Source organism: Vitis riparia, chromosome 11 (genome assembly GCF_004353265.1).
Source record: "Vitis riparia cultivar Riparia Gloire de Montpellier isolate 1030 chromosome 11, EGFV_Vit.rip_1.0, whole genome shotgun sequence".
In the NCBI taxonomy this organism is placed as follows: Eukaryota; Viridiplantae; Streptophyta; class Magnoliopsida; order Vitales; family Vitaceae; genus Vitis; species Vitis riparia.
This window is the reverse complement of record NC_048441.1, coordinates 13330014-13351959: the sequence shown is the minus strand read 5'-3', so window position 1 is coordinate 13351959 and position 21946 is coordinate 13330014. Positions and strand designations below refer to the sequence as shown.

Below are 21946 nucleotides of genomic sequence, written 5' to 3'. Positions count from 1 at the left end.
TTATAACCCTAATGATCAAATTATTTTTCATCCAAATTTGGGAAGTTTCAGTAAAAAGAAGAAAAAAATGTAATAAGAAACATTTAACCAGATAAATGTTACAGGGTCGAGAGACGTGGGGCAGAAGCGTAGCACCCCCGCACCCACCGCGGAATAAATAAGAGGAAAAGAGGCCGGACATGGGACCCACACCTTCCCCTCTCACTTATCCAAAGTCCATTAACCAAAAACACGTGGCAAATATCAGACGGTTCGTACTCCGGTTCGGTGACGGCTCATTCTCACTCCTCTCGGTTCCTTCTCTCTTCTTCTTCTTTGCACTGCTTTTTCTCCCCTTTCACTTGATCCTCTCTCTCTCTTTCCCCCAACAATTCCACCGTTTCAAACTCTAAGCCGTCTATCTCTTGATTTTTCCCACTTGATTAGAGAGTTCCGTTTTCAGGTATTCTTTTGGAAGTTTTGTCGTAATTTTTGGTGGTTTTGAGTCTTCCTTTTACCTTATGTTCTGTGTTTGGTTTCCGAGAAAACGGAGTAAAATAAGGAAGGAAAAGAAAGGAGGGAGGTATCTGAGTCTTGTGATTTGTCATGTTTCTTTTTTCCGAAACTGTGAACAAAATTCTGTTAATTGCCAAATTGTTATATATACGTCTATTTATTTATTTATTTTGACGATGATTTAATATGGAAAAGGTGACGTTGAAATTAACCTTCTTGTTCTCTGCCTTTTCAAGTTCAGCACTGTTTGGTAGTTGATATGGAAAAGGTTACAATTTACATTGACGTATAAGCTCTGTTTTCAGTTCAGTACGAGACGTAGTTAATACACAAAAATTTTGTTTTGTTGAAGATATGTTTTCCTAGTTCTTTGATAAACAGAAGTGGGTGTGGCCGTCCATATGAGGACTTTTTGCATCTGATGGTATTGGTTTTCTGATTTTTGGTTTACTATGGTGGATGTGTGTTCTATGCCTCTGATGATACCGATTTTCTTATTTTTGACTAACTATTTTTTTTTCCTAAAGATTTGAACTACATAAATAAATTGTTTTCAACAAAGCTTGAACTAAGTTATTTGTGACATTAGGTGCAATTTTGAGTTGATGATTGATTACAGTCCCTTTTCATTTCTGGGATGTGGTTTCACCTGGGGTTCTGACTTCTTCTTCTTTTGTTTTTTGGTCCTCTCTTTCACATATTCTGGTTAATGACTCATCTGGTTTGAATTTCAATATACATAAACCTGCTTCTTTCTTCTTCATGTTTTTTGCTTGGTTAAGTTTAAGCTATTAAAATGGAAATAGTAAGATGTTCCTAATTTGCCTATTTGCTTATTTAGCATTTGGTTTACATCTGCGCTTCTCCTTATACTTTATTTCACTGCCTCTGCCTTTGAGAATATGCACATGGATAACTTCATTGTGTTTGTTTTTATACTTTCACCTGAAAAAGGGTTGCTTTGGCATATTGCTAAGTATGAAATACTTGATGGCTATGTTTGGTTCCCAGAAAGTTTGAGGGAAAATGCATGGAAAAAGAAAATCGAGAGGAAAAGGAAAAGGAAAGAAAAAGTTAAAGACCATAAATAATAGATGTAAAGTCAATAAATTATTTTTATATGCTATTTCAAATTCATTTCACTTATTTTATCTTTTTTATATAAACATTAAATAATTTGAAAATGCATAAATTTTTAACCAACTTTAATCATATTTGATTTTCTTTCTAATTTTTCATAGTAAAACCTAAAATGGAAAATCATTTTCCTTGACATTTTTCTCTTTCCTTAAGTACTTTATTGGAACCAAACATAGCAGATAACTCCTAATATTGATTATATAGTGTCTTGTCTGTGAAATGGGTGTAAGAATCCAGTTCTGTGAAACAGTTCCAAGTAAGTATTTTGTTGTTGGTGAATATCTTTTGTTTTAGCAAATGAGTGGTCATTGGTCTTTGATAGTTGGTACATGCAGAAGTCCTTCACATGGATGGCTTGCTGTTGCAAAAATTTGCAACTGTTACACAACTACACCAATCCTCTTATGTGTAAAATATGGTTAAAAGTGATATTTAATGGGCATCTGTGTAGGGTTTATGTTTTCCAATTACTTTACTATGCTGTACTGTCCCTTTATTTCTCCTATAGTGTGAAGTGGAGTGCTTTCCCTGACCTTTTCCCTGACCTTTGTGTACAGAAATGGGGTTCCATATCATTCTGATGCATGTTTCATGATATCAAACGGGTAATTTTCAAGCACATCGTTCAATGGGTGGAGTTTGTTCAAGGAAGAGAGACCAACAGGTTGATGAAGATGGTGTGCAGATACAGGTCTCTGGGAGGTATGGCAAAAGTGGCAGTTCAAAATGGTTGAGAACCTCCTTTTCTCGGCCTGTTATAGATTGCCAGTTAGGAAGAGAAAGTTGCCCGTCTCTGATGGAATTATGCATTCATAAAATATGCGAGGTGCTTGCTCTCTTTAGCATGTTTGTTTTAGGATCATGTTCTTTTATGGCTTTATATCTCATGCCAAACCTTATCTTTCTTTTACCTGGACAGGACATTGATAGATATACCAAATTTTCCATGCTGCCAAGGGATATATCTCAACAAATCTTCGACAAATTTGTGGATTCCCATTGTCTTACTTCTGCTTCTCTTGAAGCTTTTCGAGATTGTGCTATACAGGTGATATCTTAGAGGTGTTCTGTTCTTCCATTGATATCAGCCTTTAGTGGACCAAATTTACTTTTGACTTTTGGTCTTGTTTTTGCAGGATGTTAATTTGGGAGAATATCCTGAAGTGAATGACAGCTGGATGGATATTATTTCTTCACAAGGCTTGTCTTTACTCTCTGTTGATCTTTCTGGATCCAGTGTTACAGACGATGGGCTGAGTCTCCTGAAAGATTGTTCAAACATCCAAGCGCTTAGTTTCAATTACTGTGATCAAATTTCAGAGGCCGGTCTAAAAAATATTAGTGGTAATACCCTCTGTGTGTGTGTCTACATTGGTTATATTAGTAGGAAAAAATTGTGTTGTTTCCTGATCTTTGTAGATGCCCATTTATATATTCCAAATCTATGCCCGGGAGCGAATTTTTTTTTCTTCCTTGGGTGCTATAAATGCATATACCCTTTGACGTGTTTCCATGTTCTCATCATCAATTTCCCCATGCAAAATTAATTATCTACATATTTGTGCATCTCTTTGCATTCAGAATTTCAGAGCCACTTCCTTGGCTAGTTCAATACTGTTCACATGTTGGTTAAGTCAAAATAAAAAATGACCTCTTGAGCACAATTCAGGGGTGCCTACTCCTTCAACTGAGATCTAGATTGCAATTTTGTACCCTCTTAGCTCTTTGATTTAGCAAACATGAATTAGCTGCCTTACATGTTTTCATTCAATGCCCTTAGTCAAGCAGTTGGATTCCTCGTGGGACTGACCCCAGTTAAGTAGTTCACCCTCTGTTCCCCCCCCCTGAGGAAGGTGGTTTCAATGTTAGAAATTGGTTGCTCTAAACAAATCTCTGCTTAAAGAGTGGCTGTGGAGGTTTTTGGGGAACAAAAATAGATACTGAAGGAGAGTTATGGTGGAGAAATTTGGATATTTGAAGGGGACTGCTGTTCATAGAGGGCGTGCTCCTTTATTTGGAATTGTTTTCTGTATTTATATGTTAAGAGTGCATGAAATACAGTAGCTGTTCAAATCCTAGCAGCCAGCTTAACCATTTAGGAAAATTGGTTGTCCAATACGGTATCGGAGCCTTTTTTGTTGGGAGGTCATGTGTTCGAACCTCACTACATTTTTATTTACCTCTTACATATCTATCTGTTTCTCCACATGCATATACATTCCTAAATCCTGGCCGCTTAAGCTTTTAGGAAAATTGGTTGTCCAACATTATATATAAGAGTGCGGCTTTTTACTCCTTGTATCTTTTCTTTCTTTGAAGGATCTATTATGCTTCTTTGAAATAGATCCTTCTTTGTAATGATTTAATTACATCTATAAAATTGCTCAACTTTTATGAAGAAATATGAGGGACATCACTTAGTTTCTTCATGATTTTATGCTGTTTCTGTTGCACTATTTTCCAATAAGATTGGGAAATGAAATGTATTCATATTAGAATCACACACATTTTGCTTCTGTGCCTCTTTCTCCTCTTCTTTTCTATTTATCTCTATCACTTCAATAATCCCTTTAGGTGGGTAATGTGGATGATCATTATCTTGTGTTTAGGTCTTTCAAACTTGACATCTTTGAGTTTTAAAAAGAGCAACACTGTTACTGCTGAAGGAATGCGTGCCTTTTCCAGCTTAGTTAACCTAGCAAAGTTGGACCTGGAAAGGTGTTCTTCGATTCATGGTGGACTTATTCATCTTAAAGGTTTGTTATTCTCCAACCATTTGGGATTGGCTAAATAAACTTCTGTTTCATGTTTTGCAAGGCTCACATCACCATTTTTTCTTTCTTCTGGGTTTAAGCTCAGATTGTTTTGATATATTATTTGAAGCATTGCACTTCTTGCTCTCAAAGAATTAAAAAAAAGAATATGCGGTACTTGAAGGGAATGAAAATTTCGTATCTTCTGATGATCATGTGTATTAATTACAAAATGAATTTATGATTCTGATTTAAATAGGCATGTGTGCCACTACATGTGTATTTGTCTTTGCTAATAAGTTAGGGAAATGGGACAGACCAATTATTTAATTTTCACTTTTGGTTTGGCAAAGAGGTTGTTGAGGGGAATTCTGGCACCAAGGGCCCAACTGGTGGTTGCCTTGTAATAATTCATCCATTTGATTGTAATAGACTAACAATCCAAGTAGCAGATCCTCATATGAACTTTGCCTCATGGATCTGCTACATTAGCCATTAATATAATGCTGTTAAACTCTCATGCAATCATCTTTTGTCAACCTTATGGGCCATATCTGATTTGGCTTCAGTATACCATAATAGTTCCCTTATTTTATAGGTTTAACAAAGCTGGAGTCACTTAACATCAGATATTGTAAATGCATTACAGATTCAGACTTGAAGGCTCTTTCAGGTAACGTCTGTGGTTCATACTTATTTTGTTAAGAGAATGAATTAGGATTTGTTCCCTTTGGGTATCAAACACTCCTTTTTATATTGTGGAGTCTGATTCAATTGACACATGCGATGCAACCTAATAAACTATGTGAATTTAGAAACTTAAATTATTTGCAGACATGCCTCTGTATCATTGGAAGACATGTCTCTCTGTCATCACATGCATATCAAAACTATATAACCTTGTTTTGGCAATTTTGGGGATGAATATTGCAGTCCAATTCCTTCTTTTCAAGTAGTATGCCAACATGTTTTTTCTTTTAACCTAACCTACATCATATCAGTTCCATCGGTGCAGCTGTTGGTTTGTGCTGGGATAAACCATCTTAACATATTCCTTCTGTTTTATTTCCACTTGCTGCTACCTCAACCTTTTGACTAATGAATTTATTGTGATATTTCCGTCTTATTAATTATATTGCCTTCCATCTAATTCAACATCCTGATTTTAGATATGTTTCTTTATGAACATGTTCTCTGATCAACTAATGCTTTGTACCACAAGGCTTGGTTGATCCTATATTATTATATTTTTTGTTTTTTGTTGAATTTGATAGATATGGACTTAATTAGTTGAAGAAAAAAAAAAAAAAAATCAATCACACAACATTCGAGACACATTTTCCCTTTTAATCCATGAAATGAAATGTTGTTGAAGTTGCCATCAAAAAATATTAGAAGTGCCACAAAAAGAGTTGCTCGTCAGTTAATCTTTTTGTTTTGTTTTTAGTTTTTTTTCTTCTTTGGTTTCTTTTTCCATACGGTTTCAAAATTAAAATTTTTGTTTCCAGCAAGTCATGAGCATTACGTTCTTGTTGAATTTTTATCACTACCTTTCAAGATTTTTGCCTCCAATTAACTGGGGAATCTGGTGGAAATATGGTTGAAAATAAATTTGACCACTGTAAATGATAAATTGGCCTACCCAATTTGAAGACACTATAGCAGAATGAATAATTATGTCATGATTTGCATTATTTAATATAAATGTGAATTGTGTATGGGCCATGCTTTGCTTCTTAAAAGTCCTTCTGCAGGATGCACAACTTGAACTCCATCAGGGTTGAGAACTGTCACCAAAGGGGAATTTAGAGGAAGTCTGACTGTATGAAAAGTGAGAGTGGATATACGCTTAAGATGGTCTTTGAAGATAGATAGAGTTATATGGCATGAATTTAACTTAAGATTGGTTTATTGTGCAAACTGTCAGTTTTGAGTCAGATTTATGGAGACTCAATTCTATAATGTTACAGGACTTACTAGCTTGAAGGAGTTACAGATGTCCTGCAGTAACATTACAGATATTGGAATTTCTTACTTGAAAGGTACATTTTACTTTTAGTCTGTTTGTTGCTGTCTTATGCTACTACAATACCATAATATGTAATATTACCTGATGAGTTTGCCTTGTCTTCACATCTTAATAAGAATGTGACTCTCTCTCTCTCTCTCTTTCTTGGTGTGTATGCATAACTTTCTGCACTGCTGTTAAACAGAGACCTATACATGGATATGTAATCATCCACAGAAAAAACCTTTAAAAAACTGAAAAGAGAAAAGTGGATTGGATTGTTTAGTTCATTCAAAATGTTTGGGTTGAACTTCTGAGGCAAATGGGATTATTTGAAAGTTCCCTATTAGGTATATCTGCTGCAGGTGATGGATTAGTGGTTATATTTCCATAAAAGAAGTATTTTAATTTTTTTTGACATGGATATGTGGTGGTGGTGCTTATCATTAATAACATGTATTTGGCTGCTTATTCTAGTAAGACACTCCCCTTTGCCTTCTCATAGATAGACATTTGCTAAGGATCTGCATGGTGCAAATAAACATGATAATTTGATTAATACTAGTGCCTCTAATATTGTGTACACGGCAGCGCTTCCCTTTTGTGTGTTTGTGCATGTATTCGCCTAGTGACTGCCTATGCTTTTGAAACCATTCATCTAAGTGATTTCCAAGTTGACTATTCATCTAATGGGTAACTTTTGTGTTTATTCCCTCTTGCTTCCTCAATTGTCATCCATGCTGCTTCTGACATGCATTTCTGTAATGATGATTCCAGAAGCCACCTGACAAAAATGGTGTCTTGTCTGGTGCAAAATGTGACATATATATTTCAGGTGGATGCAAGTATATGACACAGATGGATGACTTGTGTGATTTCTTTTGGTTTCTATGCTTTAATGATGCTTTGCCTTGCTTATAAGTTGTTGAATATTATATTATCCAAGTCACCATGCTTCAATGGTATTTTGCATTTCTATGACATATTAGTGCATAAAAATTAATCACTTAACTCATCTATGCTGAGCTTTGTTTTCTGTTGTGGTGCTTTCACTGTCATTCTTCTCTTTGTATAACATCATCTATGGTCTCTTCCTTTATGGTATACCATTGCCTATTAGTAATTTTTGTATTATGAATTTTCTTAATCTATCTTCATTTCAGCCACGAATGTGCTTCTTGGTTGTTAAGGGTTTAGCCACTAGGATTTTGTGTGTGTGTGGAGCTTTGTCTTCTCTTATGATACTTTTGGAATCATCCTTGCATTTGTCCGATATCAATTGTAAGTCTTTTCATCTATGGCCAACCATTGGTTTCTGGTAATTTTTTGTACTGTGCATTTTCATATTCCATCTTTTTAAAAATTTTGAATCTGCTTCTTGGTTATTAGGCTTTTAACCACTAGGATTGTGTATGCAAAATGTCCAAAGAAACCTATCAAAAAAAATAAAATTGTGCATGAAAAATGTGCAAAGAAGGATGAGAGATCGTTTAGAGGATGATTTATATCAGTAGAACAAAGAGAATAAAAGGAAAAAGGAACAAGTCAAGGGCCAAAGTCTGAATGATGTCAGGAAAAGAAAGGACTACTCTTGTAGCTAGCCTAGTGGCTTTTCTATTGTCCCATCTAAACTATCACCTAAAAAATAAAGTAACAAAAAAAGGGGAAAAAAAACATTTGGCATATCAAGATGCTCATGATCCAATGCATCTAATGATGATATTTTCGGTGTGCATGTGTTGGTGTTTGTGAGTGGGTGGGCATGGTGGTGACAATCCATAAAAGGATGAGAGAAGAAAAAGAAGAGGAGCTCAAGGAGACAAAAGTCTAGAATGAGGTCGGTAGAGGAAATGACTCCTTTTGAAGCTAGCCTATCAGCCTTTTTTGTCCTCTGATTTGTGCTCTCAAAAACCAAACATCCAAAATTTCTAGAGATGTGCATAATCCAGTGTAGCCAATGATGATATCTTGATAGCCATTGATGATCCTCTGTCATGTAAGGAAGCATTATAGTCGAATCCTCCTTTACCATAAATTTTGTGGCACCCATCTCTTTCACCAATGTCAAGCTTTCCAATAAAGGCCAAAACCTATCTTGATAGCAATCCCCATCCAATTGCCTCGAAGAAGCCCCTAACATCTTAATTCCTCTATACTTCCAAACAGACAAATTTGATGTCTCTAGAGCTGTGCATAATCCACCAAATGATGTGCTTATGGCCTTTGTTGAGCCTTAGAATGTATCGTAATCAAACCCCCCCTCTACCATAAAATTTGTGGCACCAATCTCTTTCACCATTATCTAGCTTTCTATCGAGGGAAATATCACTTTTTTGATTGCAAATCCGCATCCTATTGCCTTTAAGAAGCCCCTAACAATTTTGCCTTTGTTATGCCTTATAAAAGGCCTCTAGCCTTTGTCTGGATTTGGTTATTCAAAAAGCGGTTTTCAAATTTAGATTGAGGTTTCTTTGGTGGAGGAACTATGGAGCATTAATAACCACCATTATCCTATGGGAGTGATAACTATTCTATTGAGAAAATATTAAACAGAACCTTAAGAGCTACTCGGTGATCAGACATCCAAAGAGGTGTGAGATAACATATATTTTCCCATGATTTAGATCTTCTCCTAGAATCAAATATCCTGATGTTCTCGTGAGACCTAATAACTCTCATGACAGCTTCAATGAGCCCCCATAGATTTCTCCCTACTCCTCCAAACCCCTAGAATGGGATAAATAGCTTATTAACAATGTTTCTAAGTCCCATCCACGTGATCCTAGTTGTAGAAAACAAACTTTGCCATAACTCTGGATCAAATGGGCAATGGAGAAAGAGGTGGTCTATTGATTCCCCATTTCTTAAGCACAAAACCAATACTCTTGGTTGATGGTTTTATAGGGCCTTCTTAGTTGAAGCAAAGTTGATTGTATTAGCCTTCTCATAGCCACCAAACAAGGGTCCAGACTTTTGATAGAACTTAAGATTTCCAAATGAAATTTTCTTAAGGGAATGAAAAAGAGTATTGGCTTTTACGAGGGTCTGGTAAAAGGAACAAGTTGAAGAGTGACATGCGCCCGAACATATACTTTCACTCCTCATCAAATGTTCTCTAAAAAATGGATATACAATTCATCAACAACCGACAAATATGACAAACAAAACCTGGCTATAGATTTTATACAATGTTGTTAATATCTAACCATAGTGTGGGCATCCGACCTATTATTGTAACCATAAATATTCGTAACCGTTTGTTGCCATAAGGAGCTTCTCTGTCTAGGAAACTGACACATCCATTTTCCCTTGAAAGCTTTATTCTGCACAGAAATTTCCCCAAGAGTTAGGCCTTCCTTAGATTTAGGCCAACAAACACGGCCCCAACAAAGTGGTTTCCATGACTTTCCCAACCCAGGAATTAGAGAAACCCCTCAGAACTTTCTGAATCCCAAATGCTATTTCCACTGGAATCTTAAGAATCAAGAGGTAGTAAACCAGTATACGTGCTAAACAAGCCTAAATTAGGAATTGGGTAACTGTATTCTCGATGGACAAGTAAGCTCTCCTCCATGCATCAAGAAGCTTGGTAGGGAATCTTGTTCAATTCTTGAATCACTTTTATTAATCTGTCATTTTCTTTAATCTTCCTCCAGGCTCAAGTAGCTAGATCTGTTTTTATGCATTACAGGTTTATGCAAGCTTATGTTGTTGGATGTGGAAGGATGCCATGTTACCACCTCATGTTTGGATTCTCTATCAGGTCTGCTTTATCTTAAATGCATAATCCTTTTTATGATTCTTAAAATCCTTTATCTAATATGATACCATTGACAATGATTCTTAGAATCCTGCTAGAAAATTGGAAGCTAATATCGGTCTCCCTTGGAACTTAAGTCTTTTGTATAATTTTAGTTTATATATAGTCTAGATAAGAGGGTGGTGAATGTCATGTATCATTATTACCATACAGAAAATCTGGAGATTTAGATTTTAGATGTGTTCATTTCTTTTAGTGAAGAAAAACTGAGCATATGTGTGCTTTGCTTGATTTGGTTTCTGTCAATAGACTGCCTTTGGGACTTTACTTGGGTTAGTACAGATATGAGGAATTTTCGGCTACTGATATAAATGTGCTGTTTAGAAATATAACCATTTTCTGGGGAGATCAATGAGAGACTAAGGATTTTGTCATCTTCCTGATTTTTCCCCAAAGAATAAAGTTCTTGGCAAATGAAATCATCTTAATATTTTTGCAAAACCATGATTTACTAATTAGGTTTTTTCGTTGTAATGGTGGATCAATCAGCACCATGGAATATGCCATTTTCATATTGTAACCTGTAACATAATTGTTTCTTTTGCAGCTCTTGTTGCCCTGTCATACTTAAATCTTAATAGATGCGGTTTATCTGATGTTGGATGTGAGAAATTTTCTGGTGAGTGGCACTTCAATGACCCTTTGGATTGTTCTGTGTCATTCAGGACATTCAAATTGGAAATATGTTATTTCTTTTATTTCTCATTGTTGTGTAGTAATCCTGCATATTGCATCAATTTCATCTCTGCAGGATTAAAAAATTTGAAGGTGTTAAACATGGGATTCAACAATATAACTGATGCATGTTTGGTGCATCTGAAAGGTTCTTTCTCTCTGTCTCTCTCTCTCTGCCCTCTCTTGCCCTCTGTCTTGATCTTCTTTAGTTGTCTGTTTTATCTTTAACATTTTTTCTATGTTACTTATGCTGCAATGTTCTCTTTTTCATTTACAATCCTGCATATTGCATCAATTTCATCTCTGCAGGATTAAAAAATTTGAAGGTGTTAAACATGGGATTCAACAATATAACTGATGCATGTTTGGTGCATCTGAAAGGTTCTCTCTCTCTCTGCCCCTCTCTTGCCCTCTCTCTTGATCTTCTTTAGTTGTCTGTTTTATCTTTTAACTTTTTTTCTATGTTACTTATTCTGCCAATGTTCTTTGAGAAAACAGAGGCTATGCTTAGTTAAGAAAAACACCCAAAAAGGGGGGGGGGGGGGTGAATTGAGTGTTTAAAAAACTTTTCAATCACAATAAATTTAAACAAATTATATCCTATCAAAAAAATAAATTTAAACAAATTATAAGCAAAGTAAAGAGATAGAGTTTAGAGAAATCAAACTCGGGTTTATAGTGGTTCGACACTTCCTTGCCTACGTCCACTCTCCTCAACCTCCTAACCGAGTGAGGGTTCCACTAACTTGAAGCTTCAACCAAGCTTCCAATCTTCTTACACTTGGATTCCGGCTCCAATCGGCTCTTACACAACCTCTTCAAGATTCAACCCTCTTGAAGGCTTTAACATTCGAATTGTTACAAGATATAATCACTCAACCTAGCTTAAAGATGACTCAAATACAAGACAAGACTAGGATGACAAACAAGAGTGCACTAAAGGCTATGCAAGTGGTGATTTAATGCACAATGAAATAAATGAGAGCTTTTTGATCAAGAACAGGTAGGTAGGCTTTGAATGCAATTGTTCTCTTATCAATAAATGAAGTGAAGCTCTCAATTTATAGGTTTCTAAGCTCGGGAGTCAAAATCAGCAAAAGGCAACCTCGTCCGGTCGAGTTAGGGGTCGACCGGTTCACTAACCGTTGGAGCATTTAATGCATGACAGGTTACCGTTGCCTCAATCGGACCTCGACCGGTAAAGGAATCACCTCGACCGGGAAGAGAAGGCTATTGGGAGAGAGAAAAGGTTTTTAACCTTCCTCGACCAGTTTCTCAATCGGTTGACCGGTTAGCCATAGCCTCGACCGGTTGAGCATTTTTGGCCCCGAAAAACTTATTTTTTGATTCCTTTCTTTTCTAACACTTAGGCAAGGTCTTTAGGTAAATTAGTAAGCCAATTTTGAAACATTTTGCCTAAGGTAAATTAGTTAAAAACTCAGGTTTTAATGAAGTCGACGTTTTAAAGAATAAACCGAGTTTTCTAAGATGCATAAAAACGTATGAAAATCCTAAGTGCACTTATGCATTTATCTTACATTAGTTTCCTATGATCTCAAGTCTTCTAAGCGTCTCGATCTTGTATCCATTTGGTCCTTTGATGAATTTTCGAGTTTATACCTGAGATTCTTAAACATTAAACCAATTAGTTACTTAACCATGGTTTGTTATCATCAAAACCCGATTAGGAGAACCCTTGGGCTAACATTCTCTTTTTCATTTTTTTTTATAAGATTCTCTCCTTTTTAAAATTATGTTATGTAGAACAATATACCTTGTTAATTTTTATTCGGATTGTTATATTGTGTTAAGGTATAATTAACTTTATCATTTCTATTTATTTTTGTATTGTCTAGAACATTTAATTATTTTCTATGTCAATGATTGATATATATTTGATCTTCTTTAGTTATGTGTTTTATGTTTGACAATTTTTTTTTTTAATATTTTTTTTAATTATCTTTTGTGGTAAATGTTCTCTTCTACTTTTTGCAACTATCTATTCACTTTTAAAATTTGTTATGTACAAAAATTTAACTTGTTAATAATTATTTTGGTTATTATATTGCTTTAGGATTTGTTTATTTTCAAAACAAAGAATATGGAACCAAATTATTCAAAGAAAAAAGAAGCATAGGTTAAAAGAAAAGGTTGGTATTCAATGTTATTTGAAGAAAAAAAGAGAGAAATATGTTGAAAGAGAAGAGAAACATATGCTAAAAAGAAGTCGAATCAAAATGTAGATAAAGTAGAGAAAGTAAGAGATGATATTATAATATTGATAGTATGAGAGGACATGGATTAGGTATTATTGTCAAATTCTTTTAATATTTGTATTTATGAGATAGAATCTATCCATCAGGTGATTACAGTTTTTGTCGAAAATTCTTGTCATGGTATTATGATTGAACGACCAATTGACAAAGGAAAAAAAATATACAAATATTCTTAGTACTTTTGAAATTGGTGAGATATTTTTCTTTTGGTATAAATAAAAGCATTCTAAAGTTCAATGTATATATAAAAAAATAATTAGTCATTGTTGATCGTTTATAGGGTCTTCATCGTGCCAAGATGAGTTTTATATTAACTAATGTCCACCTAGGACATATGTAACAGGTAAGAATAAATTACTACTTGATTAAAAAAAAAAAACTATGCTTCAAGTTAGTATTTAATTCTTGTATATTGTAGATACCTATTGCTGAAAAAAAAGGAACAGAATCTATAAAAAAAAATCACGATATTGAAAATCAACCTATGTAGTAATTTCTTTTGAACTTTGAAAACATTACTGATTTAGAAAATTATAAGATCCATATAAGATCAAATGTTAGATTAGATCAAAGAGTTTATAATGCTCCTTCAACATTACAAAATAAATAACCAACCTATTATCTATTTTAAAGCAGCTGATGATATGATTGAATGCAAATTTCATTTGACTTGTTACATGATGATATACATGGATCAGTATTGTAATTTTTCTACCTAATAGTGCATTGGGAGTTGTGATCTTATAGAATTTTAATTTCATATTGTTAAATTGTGAAATTGAAGAACATAGATTATCTTATGAAATGTAGGGTCAATGTATTTAGAGATGATCTTTAACGACAACTTTGGGTTACATCGACCTTGTATTCCAAGAATTCAGTCATGATATTTTTTCAACTTCACAATATGACGATATTGAATTAACATTCTATCAGATCACAACTCCCAATGACACTTTTAGGCAGAAAATCTACAATACTAATCCATGGATCATTATCATGTAACAAGTCAAATGGAATTGGTGTGTTCAATGATATCATTAGCAACTATATAATCGACAATGAAGACAAAAACAGTTACAACAAGTGAGTTGATAGATCCCCCTCTTAGAAATGTGACTTTTACATGGTCAAATATGCAAGGTGTTCTTATTTGTAGGAGGTTAGGCAGATTTTTGTTCTCAAATGAGTGGGATCAAATTTCCCCTCAAAGTCTCTAAGAAGTGTTTCCTAGATGGACCTCAAATCATAGCCTAATATACCTGGATACGAATCCTTTTAAGTGGGGCCCGACTCCATTCAAGTTTGAGAATATGTGGCTGCTACATCTAGAATTTAAGGAAAATTTTAATTATTGGTAGCAGGAGTGTTAAGTTGGTGATTGGGAAGGTTATAAATTCACAAGGGAACTAAAGTTCGTTAAATCTAAGTTGAAAGATTGGAGCATTTTTTCTGGAGATTTAAAAGAGGAAAAAAAAATCGTTTTTACGATTGATATAAATGAGTAGGAAGGGAATTTGACTCCTGATCTCTCAACTTTGAGAGCATTAAGAAACGGGATCTAGAGGGATTATTGTTAAAGGAAGAGGTTCATTGGAGACAAAAATCTAGGGTTAAATGGATAAAAGATGGAGATTGCAATAAGTTCTTCCATAGAGTGGCCAATGGAAGGCAAAATAGGAAATACATAAAGTCTTTGGTATTTGAAGAGGGGTTATTCTAAGCAACATTGAAAGTATTTAAGAGAAGTGATTTCACTCCAAACCCTCATGTGTTTCTTGGAGGGTTGAAGGTTTAGATTAGTGTTCCATATTTGGAGAGTAATATTGGGCTAGATTGTTCCCTTTCTAAAGAGGAGGTATGCCTTGTTGTCTTCCAACTGAACAAGGAAAAGACCCCCGATCTTGATGGTTTTACTATTGCAATGTTTCATGAGTGCTGAGATGTGATTAAAGAGGACCTTATGAGGGTGTTTCTAGAGTTCTATAGTAACGAGATAATAAATCAAAGTACTAATGTCACTTTCATTGCTTTTGTGCCAAATAAGAGTCAAACTATTAAAATCTTAAATTTTAGACCTATTAGCTTGGTTACAAGTTTATATAAGATTATAGCAGAGGTCTTATCAGGAGGTTTACATAGAGCTCTCCATGAAACAATCTATAGATCCTAAGGAGCCTTTGTTGAAGGGAGACAAATTTTGGATGTTGTTTTGATAGCCAATGAAGTGGTGGATGAAAAAAAGGAGGTCAAGGGAGGTAGGGGTAGTCTTCAAAATTGATTTTAAAAAGGCCTATAACCATGTGGATTAGGGTTCCTTATACCATGTGCTAGAAAGGAAAGGTTTCAACTCAAAGTCGAGATCTTAGATGAGGGGTTATTTTTCTTTAACAAGCTTTGCAATCCTAGTTAATGGAAATGCCAAAGGTTGGGCTAAGGCCAGTAGAGGTTTAAGACAAGGAGACCCTTTTTTTTCTTTCCTTTTTACCATAGTAGCGGATGTCCTAAGTAGGATGATGATGAGATCAGAGGAAAGTGGTTTAACCGTGGGCTTCATAGTAGTTAGGGGTAGGACTAGAGTGTCCCTCTTACAATTTGCAAATGACATAATTTTCTTTTATAAAGCCTCTCTGGTTTTTTTGCAAAACCTCAACCTAATTCTGTTGGTTTTTAGGCGGTTATCAGGGTTGAAAATCAATTTAGAGAAGAGCATCTTTTTTGGTATTAATGGTTTTTGGGCAGTTATTAGGGTTGAAAATCAATTTAGAGAAGAACATCATTTCTGGTATTAATTTAAGCTAGGAGTTGATCTTTAGGTTGGCTTCGATATTTGATTGTAGAGTTTCAGAGTGGCTTCTTTCTTATTTGGGTCTTCGCTTAGAACCCCAAGACACTAAGATTCTGAGATCTAGTGGTTGATAGAATCTCAAGGAGGTTGGATGGTGGGAAATGGTTTTTTTTGTCTTTGTGAAGGAGGATAACCTTAATTTAGTCATGTGTGTATCATAACCCTAGCTACTACCTCTCTTTTTTCAAGGTCCCAACATCAATAGCCTCAAAGATTGAGATGTTACAAAGAGGCTTCCTATGGTCAGAGACTGGGGAGGGTAAGAAAGATCATCTTATCAATTAGATGTAGTGTGTAGGCCAAAAGAGTTTGGAGGTTTGGGGATTGGTAAGACTTCCTTGAGAAATCATGTTCTTTTAGGGAAGTGGCTTTAGAGGTTTCTTAAGGAAAGTTGTGGTCTATGGCATCAGGTTATTGCGAGCATTTATGGGACACATCTTAATGGATGAGATGCCAATATGTTGGTTAGATGGTCGCACAGATGTCCTTAGAAGGCTATTCCACAAGTTTTTTAGGACTTTTCCCCATACATCTGTCTTGTGGTGGGGAATAGGGAGAGCATTTGGTTTTGGGAAGATTTATGGTGGGGAGATCAACCTTTCTTTTCACAATTTTTAGGCCTATATAGAGTTATCTCAGTGAAAAATCTCTCTGTCTCAGCCGTTCTTGGTAATTCCCATCCTTTCTCTTGGAATTTTAACTTTTGTTGCAATCTCATTGATATAGAAATTAAACTTCTTAAAGACGTGTCTTCACTTGATTCATTGCACTTGTCTCCTTTTTTCGCAGATTCAAAAGCCTAGTCTTTATCCTCAAGTTTAATTCACAGTAAATTTTTTTTCATAGCCTTATCCAATTTCTTAAATTCTATTCCATTCCCCTAAGCTGAATTTCTTTGGAAATCAAAAGCTCCTTCAAAGGTCAAAGCCTTTGCTTGGTTAGTAGTACATAGGAAGGTCAACACTAATGACATGCTACAGTTGAGAAGACCATACAAATCTCTTAGTTCTCGTTATTGCATTTTATGCAAAGGAGATGGAGAATCGATTGACCGCCTTTTCTATATTGCCTATCCACTTTGGGGCTATAGCATAAAGTTTTCAGTATAGCAAGGATGGATTGGGTTCTATGTAGAAGTATTGGAGATATGATGATTATGTCATTTAAAGGACCAAGGATTTCAATCAGAGGTAAGACTCTTTGGCAAATCGTTTGCCTCACCTTATTGTGGATGGTATGGCAAGAGAGAAATGCTAGGATTTTCTAAGACAAGTAGAGATTGAAAGGAATGTTGGGGGATTTACTTCATGTCTACTCCTCATTGCAGGCCTCTTGTACTGTTACTTTTAGTGGAGTTCCACTTAATGTTATTTAACTCAATTGGCTTTCGGTTGTGATTCAAAAGGGTGTGGATAACAATAAGAGGAGGTGACTTCAATTATTGAGATAGTTTGTGTTTTTTGGGGTTTGAGACAATTGGTGGATGCCTTTGTGTATAGTTCTATCTAGTGGGGTTGTCTAGTTTCACTTTGATCAGGTTTTGTTTTTGCGGAAAAGACCTCTCATTTTTCTCTTGTACTTTTATTATTATCAATATATTTTTCGTTTTTGATATATATATATATATATAGAGGAGTTAGAAAATACAAAAGATATCCAACAAGAAATTTAAAGAGAAGGAACCAAAAAACTTGTTAGTTCATAATAAGCTTAAAACCAGCCATGATAGGTAGTACAAGAATGAAAAACATAAAATTAAAAACAAAGCTTAATTAAAATCATCCATATAGGAGGTACAAGAACATAAAATGAAATAAAAACAAAACTTAATTAAAAACCATCCATGTAGGAGGTAATCAAAACATATTTATATTATACATAAGGAGAAATATCTTACAATAGACGAGGGTAGGAAAGCTTGAAAGCTTGAAGGGCTTACATGATGAGAGAGAAAGAAGAGAGAAGGGAGAGCATAAGCTTGGGAGAGGTTTCAGATCTAAAATTATGCGTGCTTACAAATGAGGACCGAGCCTCCTTAAATAGGCAAAAAGGAATCTTGAATAGTAATAATAAACAGTAGACCCGTGCTTGAATAGTAAAAGTGAACAGTAAGAGGGAACTGTAGCACTTTTGACTTTTGACCCGAAATCTTGCTTTCGGCTGAAATGACTTCTGACAGGCTTCTTTAAACTGTGTGGACACATTTTTTTTGCTGCTTTTGGTGCAGAAACTGCAAAGCTTGAAATATTCTTGATGGAAGACATAAGGCTGATGATTACTTAGATCTTCTTATTGGAGGAAGGATTCCTTCACAGTCATCACCATTGTCTAGAAGGTAGCTTGTTGAATCATCAGACTCTGCATAAGAATTTTCTTGGGAGAAGCTTGAGCTTCCTTCTTCAAGGATTTTCTGGAAATCTTGAGGGGTCTTAGTTGCTGCGAGCATGGCTTGTAACTGTTGCTTTTTGAGGAGAAACTGAGACATATCATCACTGGCTGAGACTTGTGTGGGGTTCTTGAGGAAATACTGCTTGACTGCATCAATAGATGCATCATTTTTCAAGGCATCCCACCATTTAGTTTTAAAAGTCCTTCCCAGAGATGGAAAGGCTGCTGATTCGTCTGTAATGATAATATAGTCCCACTGGACTATCCAAGTAAGGCCAAAATTGCTAAAAAAGAATAGTAAATGGGGAAAAGCTAAAAGTTCTCTGGGGATATCAAAAGAACTTCTGAATAGCTCAAAGCCATCCAGGATGGGCTTGGGAAGAATCTTAATAGTCGGACCATAATAAGTCCAACTGTAGAACCAAAATGGGAAAGAGGAAAGCTGATTCTTAGATGGAAAAGTAGAACCAAAATGGGAAAGAGGAAAGCTGATTCTTAGATGGAAAATAGAACATCCATGAATGATGAAAGTCCCTATTCTGGATCAGAAAAGCATTAAACCATGCTCTCTGATAATCCCAATAATTAAAAAACCTTGGCTTTGATGGTTCAGAAAATTCCCTTGAAAGATTAGGATTTCCACCCCATTGCTTGACAGTAAGAATCTTATAGATATGGCAGGTGGAGAATGTCAAACCCATATTGCTGAATTTGTCAGCATTATGCTTAATTTTAACAGAACCAGTTTCTGTAAGGACTGCTTCATAAAACTCTCTTGTTTTTAAAATATCACCAGAGGGATAATGAAAATTTTCTTAAAAAGCTTTTGCAGCAATCTCTCTGGGGTTTTCAGAGAAAAATTCTCTTTCAATAACCAAAAGAGATTGATTTAAATCATTTTGCCAATATCTTGATTTTGTTGAAAGAGGTGTGGGGTTGGCAGCCACCACAATTTGCTTGTTTGAAAAAGAGGAGCTTGATGCTAATTCCTTTTGAGATGGATTAGCCTTAATGACTTGCTTGAAGGTCTAAGACCCTGAAATGGCTGCCAAAAGCAACAGCCTCTTTTCAGACCTTCAAGAAAATCCCAGAGAGATTGCTGCAAAAGCTTTTCAAGAAAATTTTCATTATCCCTCTGGTGATATTTTAAAAACAAGAGAGTTTTATGAAGCAGTCCTTACAGAAATTGGTTCTGTTAAAATTAAGCATAATGTTGACAAATTCAGCAATATGGGTTTGACATTCTCCACCTGCCATATCTATAAGATTCTTACTATCAAGCAATGGGGTGGAAATCCTAATCTTTCAAGGGAATTTTCTGAACCATCAAAGCCAAGGTTTTTTAATTATTGGGATTATCAGAGAGCATGGTTTAATGCTTTTCTGATCCAGAATAGGGACTTCCATCATTCATGGATGTTCTATTTTCCATCTAAGAATCAGCTTTCCTCTTTCCCATTTTGGTTCTACAGTTGGTGGACTTATTATGGTCCGACTATTAAGATTCTTCCTAAGCCCATCCTGAATGGCTTTGAGCTATTCAGAAGTTCTTTTGATATCCCCAGAGAACTTTCAGCAATTTTGGTCTTGCTTGGATAGTCCAGTGGGACTATATTATCATTACAGACGAATCAGCAGCCTTTCCATCTCTGGGAAGGACTTTTAAAACTAAATGGTGGGATGCCTTGAAAAATGATGCATCTATTGATGCAGTCAAGCAGTATTTCCTCAAGAACCCCACACAAGTCTCAGCCAGTGATGATATGTCTCAGTTTCTCCTCAAAAAGCAACAGTTGCAAGTCATGCTCGCAGCAGCTAAGACCCCTCAAGATTTCCAGAAAATCCTTGAAGAAGGAAGCTCAAGCTTCTCCCAAGAAAATTCTTATGAGAGTCTGATGATTCAACGAGCTACCTTCCAGACAATGGTGATGACTGTGAAGGAATCCTTCCTCCAATAAGAAGATCTAAGTAATCATCAGCCTTATGTCTTCCATCAAGAATATTTCAAGTTTTGCAGTTTCAGCAGCAAGCATGTGTCCACACAGTTTAAAGAAGCCTGTCAAAAGTCATTTCAGTCGAAAGCAAGATTCCGGATCAAAAGTCAAAAGTGCTACAGTTCCCTTTTACTGTTCACTTTTACTATTCAAGCACGGGTCTACTGTTCATTATTACTATTCAAGATTCCTTTTTGCCTATTTAAGGAGGCTCGGTCCTCATTTGTAAGCACGCATAATTTTAGATTTGAAACCTCTCCCAAGCTTATGCTCTCCCTTCTCTCTTCTTTCTCTCTCATCACGTAAGCCCTTCAAGCTTTCCTACCCTCGTCTATTGTAAGATATTTCTCCTTATGTATAATATAAATATGTTTTGATTACCTCCTACATGGATGGTTTTTAATTAAGTTTTGTTTTTATTTCATTTTATGTTCTTGTAGCTCCTATATGGATGGTTTTAATTAAGCTTTGTTTTTAATTTTATGTTTTTTATTCTTGTACCGCCTATCATGGCTGGTTTTAAGTTTATTATGAACTAACAAGTTTTTTGGTTCCTTCTCTTTAAATTTCTTGTTGGATATCTTTTGTATTTTCTAACTCCTCTTCTTTGTTTTGAATCATGGCATAATTCCTGTTTTCATTGCATATGACCTTGTCCTGGGTGTCTATGGTATATATATATATATATATATGGATAAAGACAATATATCCTTTAATTGTTTAACCTCATTGATTTCTTTAATAAATATTCCTCCTAGAATAAATAATTAATAATAATATTTAAGTTTACTTCCAAAATATACTTTGAAATCTTATAGGAAAAAAAATTAAAAACTAGATATAAGTATACACACATACATAGTTTACAAAAATACATAACCTTTTCATATGAATATGAGTAGGCATATAGAGGAATTTGCACTAATTGGAGTTAATATGCCTTCCCTTTGCATTGTGGCTTGGTTATTCATTTTATAAAACACATAACCTTTTTATATGAATATAAGCAGGAATATAGAGGAATTTGCACTAATTAGAGTTAATATGCCTTCCCTTTGCATTGCGGTTTGGTTATTCATTTTGTGATGTTGAAGAAGCATTATGAACTCTTTGATCTTATAATTTTCTAAATAAGGTATTTTTTTTAAAGTTTGAAAGAAGTTACTATATGGGTTGATTTTTAATCTTATATGGATCTTATTACTACTACTACTACTACTAGAACTACAAGCGGATCAACACAGGATCTATGCTCCTTTTACCTTTCAAACACTGTTATCTAGGCTAACTAAATCGTTCATAGAAAATTCAATTCGAACTAACTTAGGACTTAATCAATGATTATAGATTGTTCCAAGTTGTAATATTAGTTAGTTCTTAAGCAAAATTTGACTTTGATACCATTTTGATGTAGATCTCTTAGGTCTAATAATAGTTTTGCATGTTCATTTGATAATTTTGCATATGCATCATCATTTAGTGAAAATATCATTAATAGTCAAGAAATAAATGTAGCTCAAATAGAAAGTCAATTACATAATTGATCAAT

At 35.0% G+C, this 21946-nt stretch overlaps 1 protein-coding gene across 2 annotated transcripts in view; it reads left to right on the top strand.

The window, feature by feature from the left end:
- The first annotated feature begins 300 nt into the window (after nucleotides 1-300).
- Nucleotides 301-21946, top strand: part of LOC117924878 (F-box/LRR-repeat protein 14-like) — a 36210-nt gene continuing 14564 nt past the window's right edge. Inside the window, exons 1-11 of one of the 2 annotated variants that reach the window (XM_034843606.1) lie at nucleotides 302-442; nucleotides 2193-2461; nucleotides 2555-2683; nucleotides 2772-2979; nucleotides 4245-4391; nucleotides 4987-5061; nucleotides 6359-6430; nucleotides 10088-10159; nucleotides 10764-10835; nucleotides 10968-11039; nucleotides 11201-11272. In XM_034843606.1, the coding sequence (XP_034699497.1) occupies nucleotides 2264-2461; nucleotides 2555-2683; nucleotides 2772-2979; nucleotides 4245-4391; nucleotides 4987-5061; nucleotides 6359-6430; nucleotides 10088-10159; nucleotides 10764-10835; nucleotides 10968-11039; nucleotides 11201-11272 (1117 nt within the window). In that variant the 5' untranslated portion in view covers nucleotides 302-442; nucleotides 2193-2263. Of the gene's footprint in view, nucleotides 443-2192; nucleotides 2462-2554; nucleotides 2684-2771; nucleotides 2980-4244; nucleotides 4392-4986; nucleotides 5062-6358; nucleotides 6431-10087; nucleotides 10160-10763; nucleotides 10836-10967; nucleotides 11040-11200; nucleotides 11273-21946 lie in introns of both variants that reach the window. The other variant, XM_034843607.1, reaches the window with a different exon arrangement.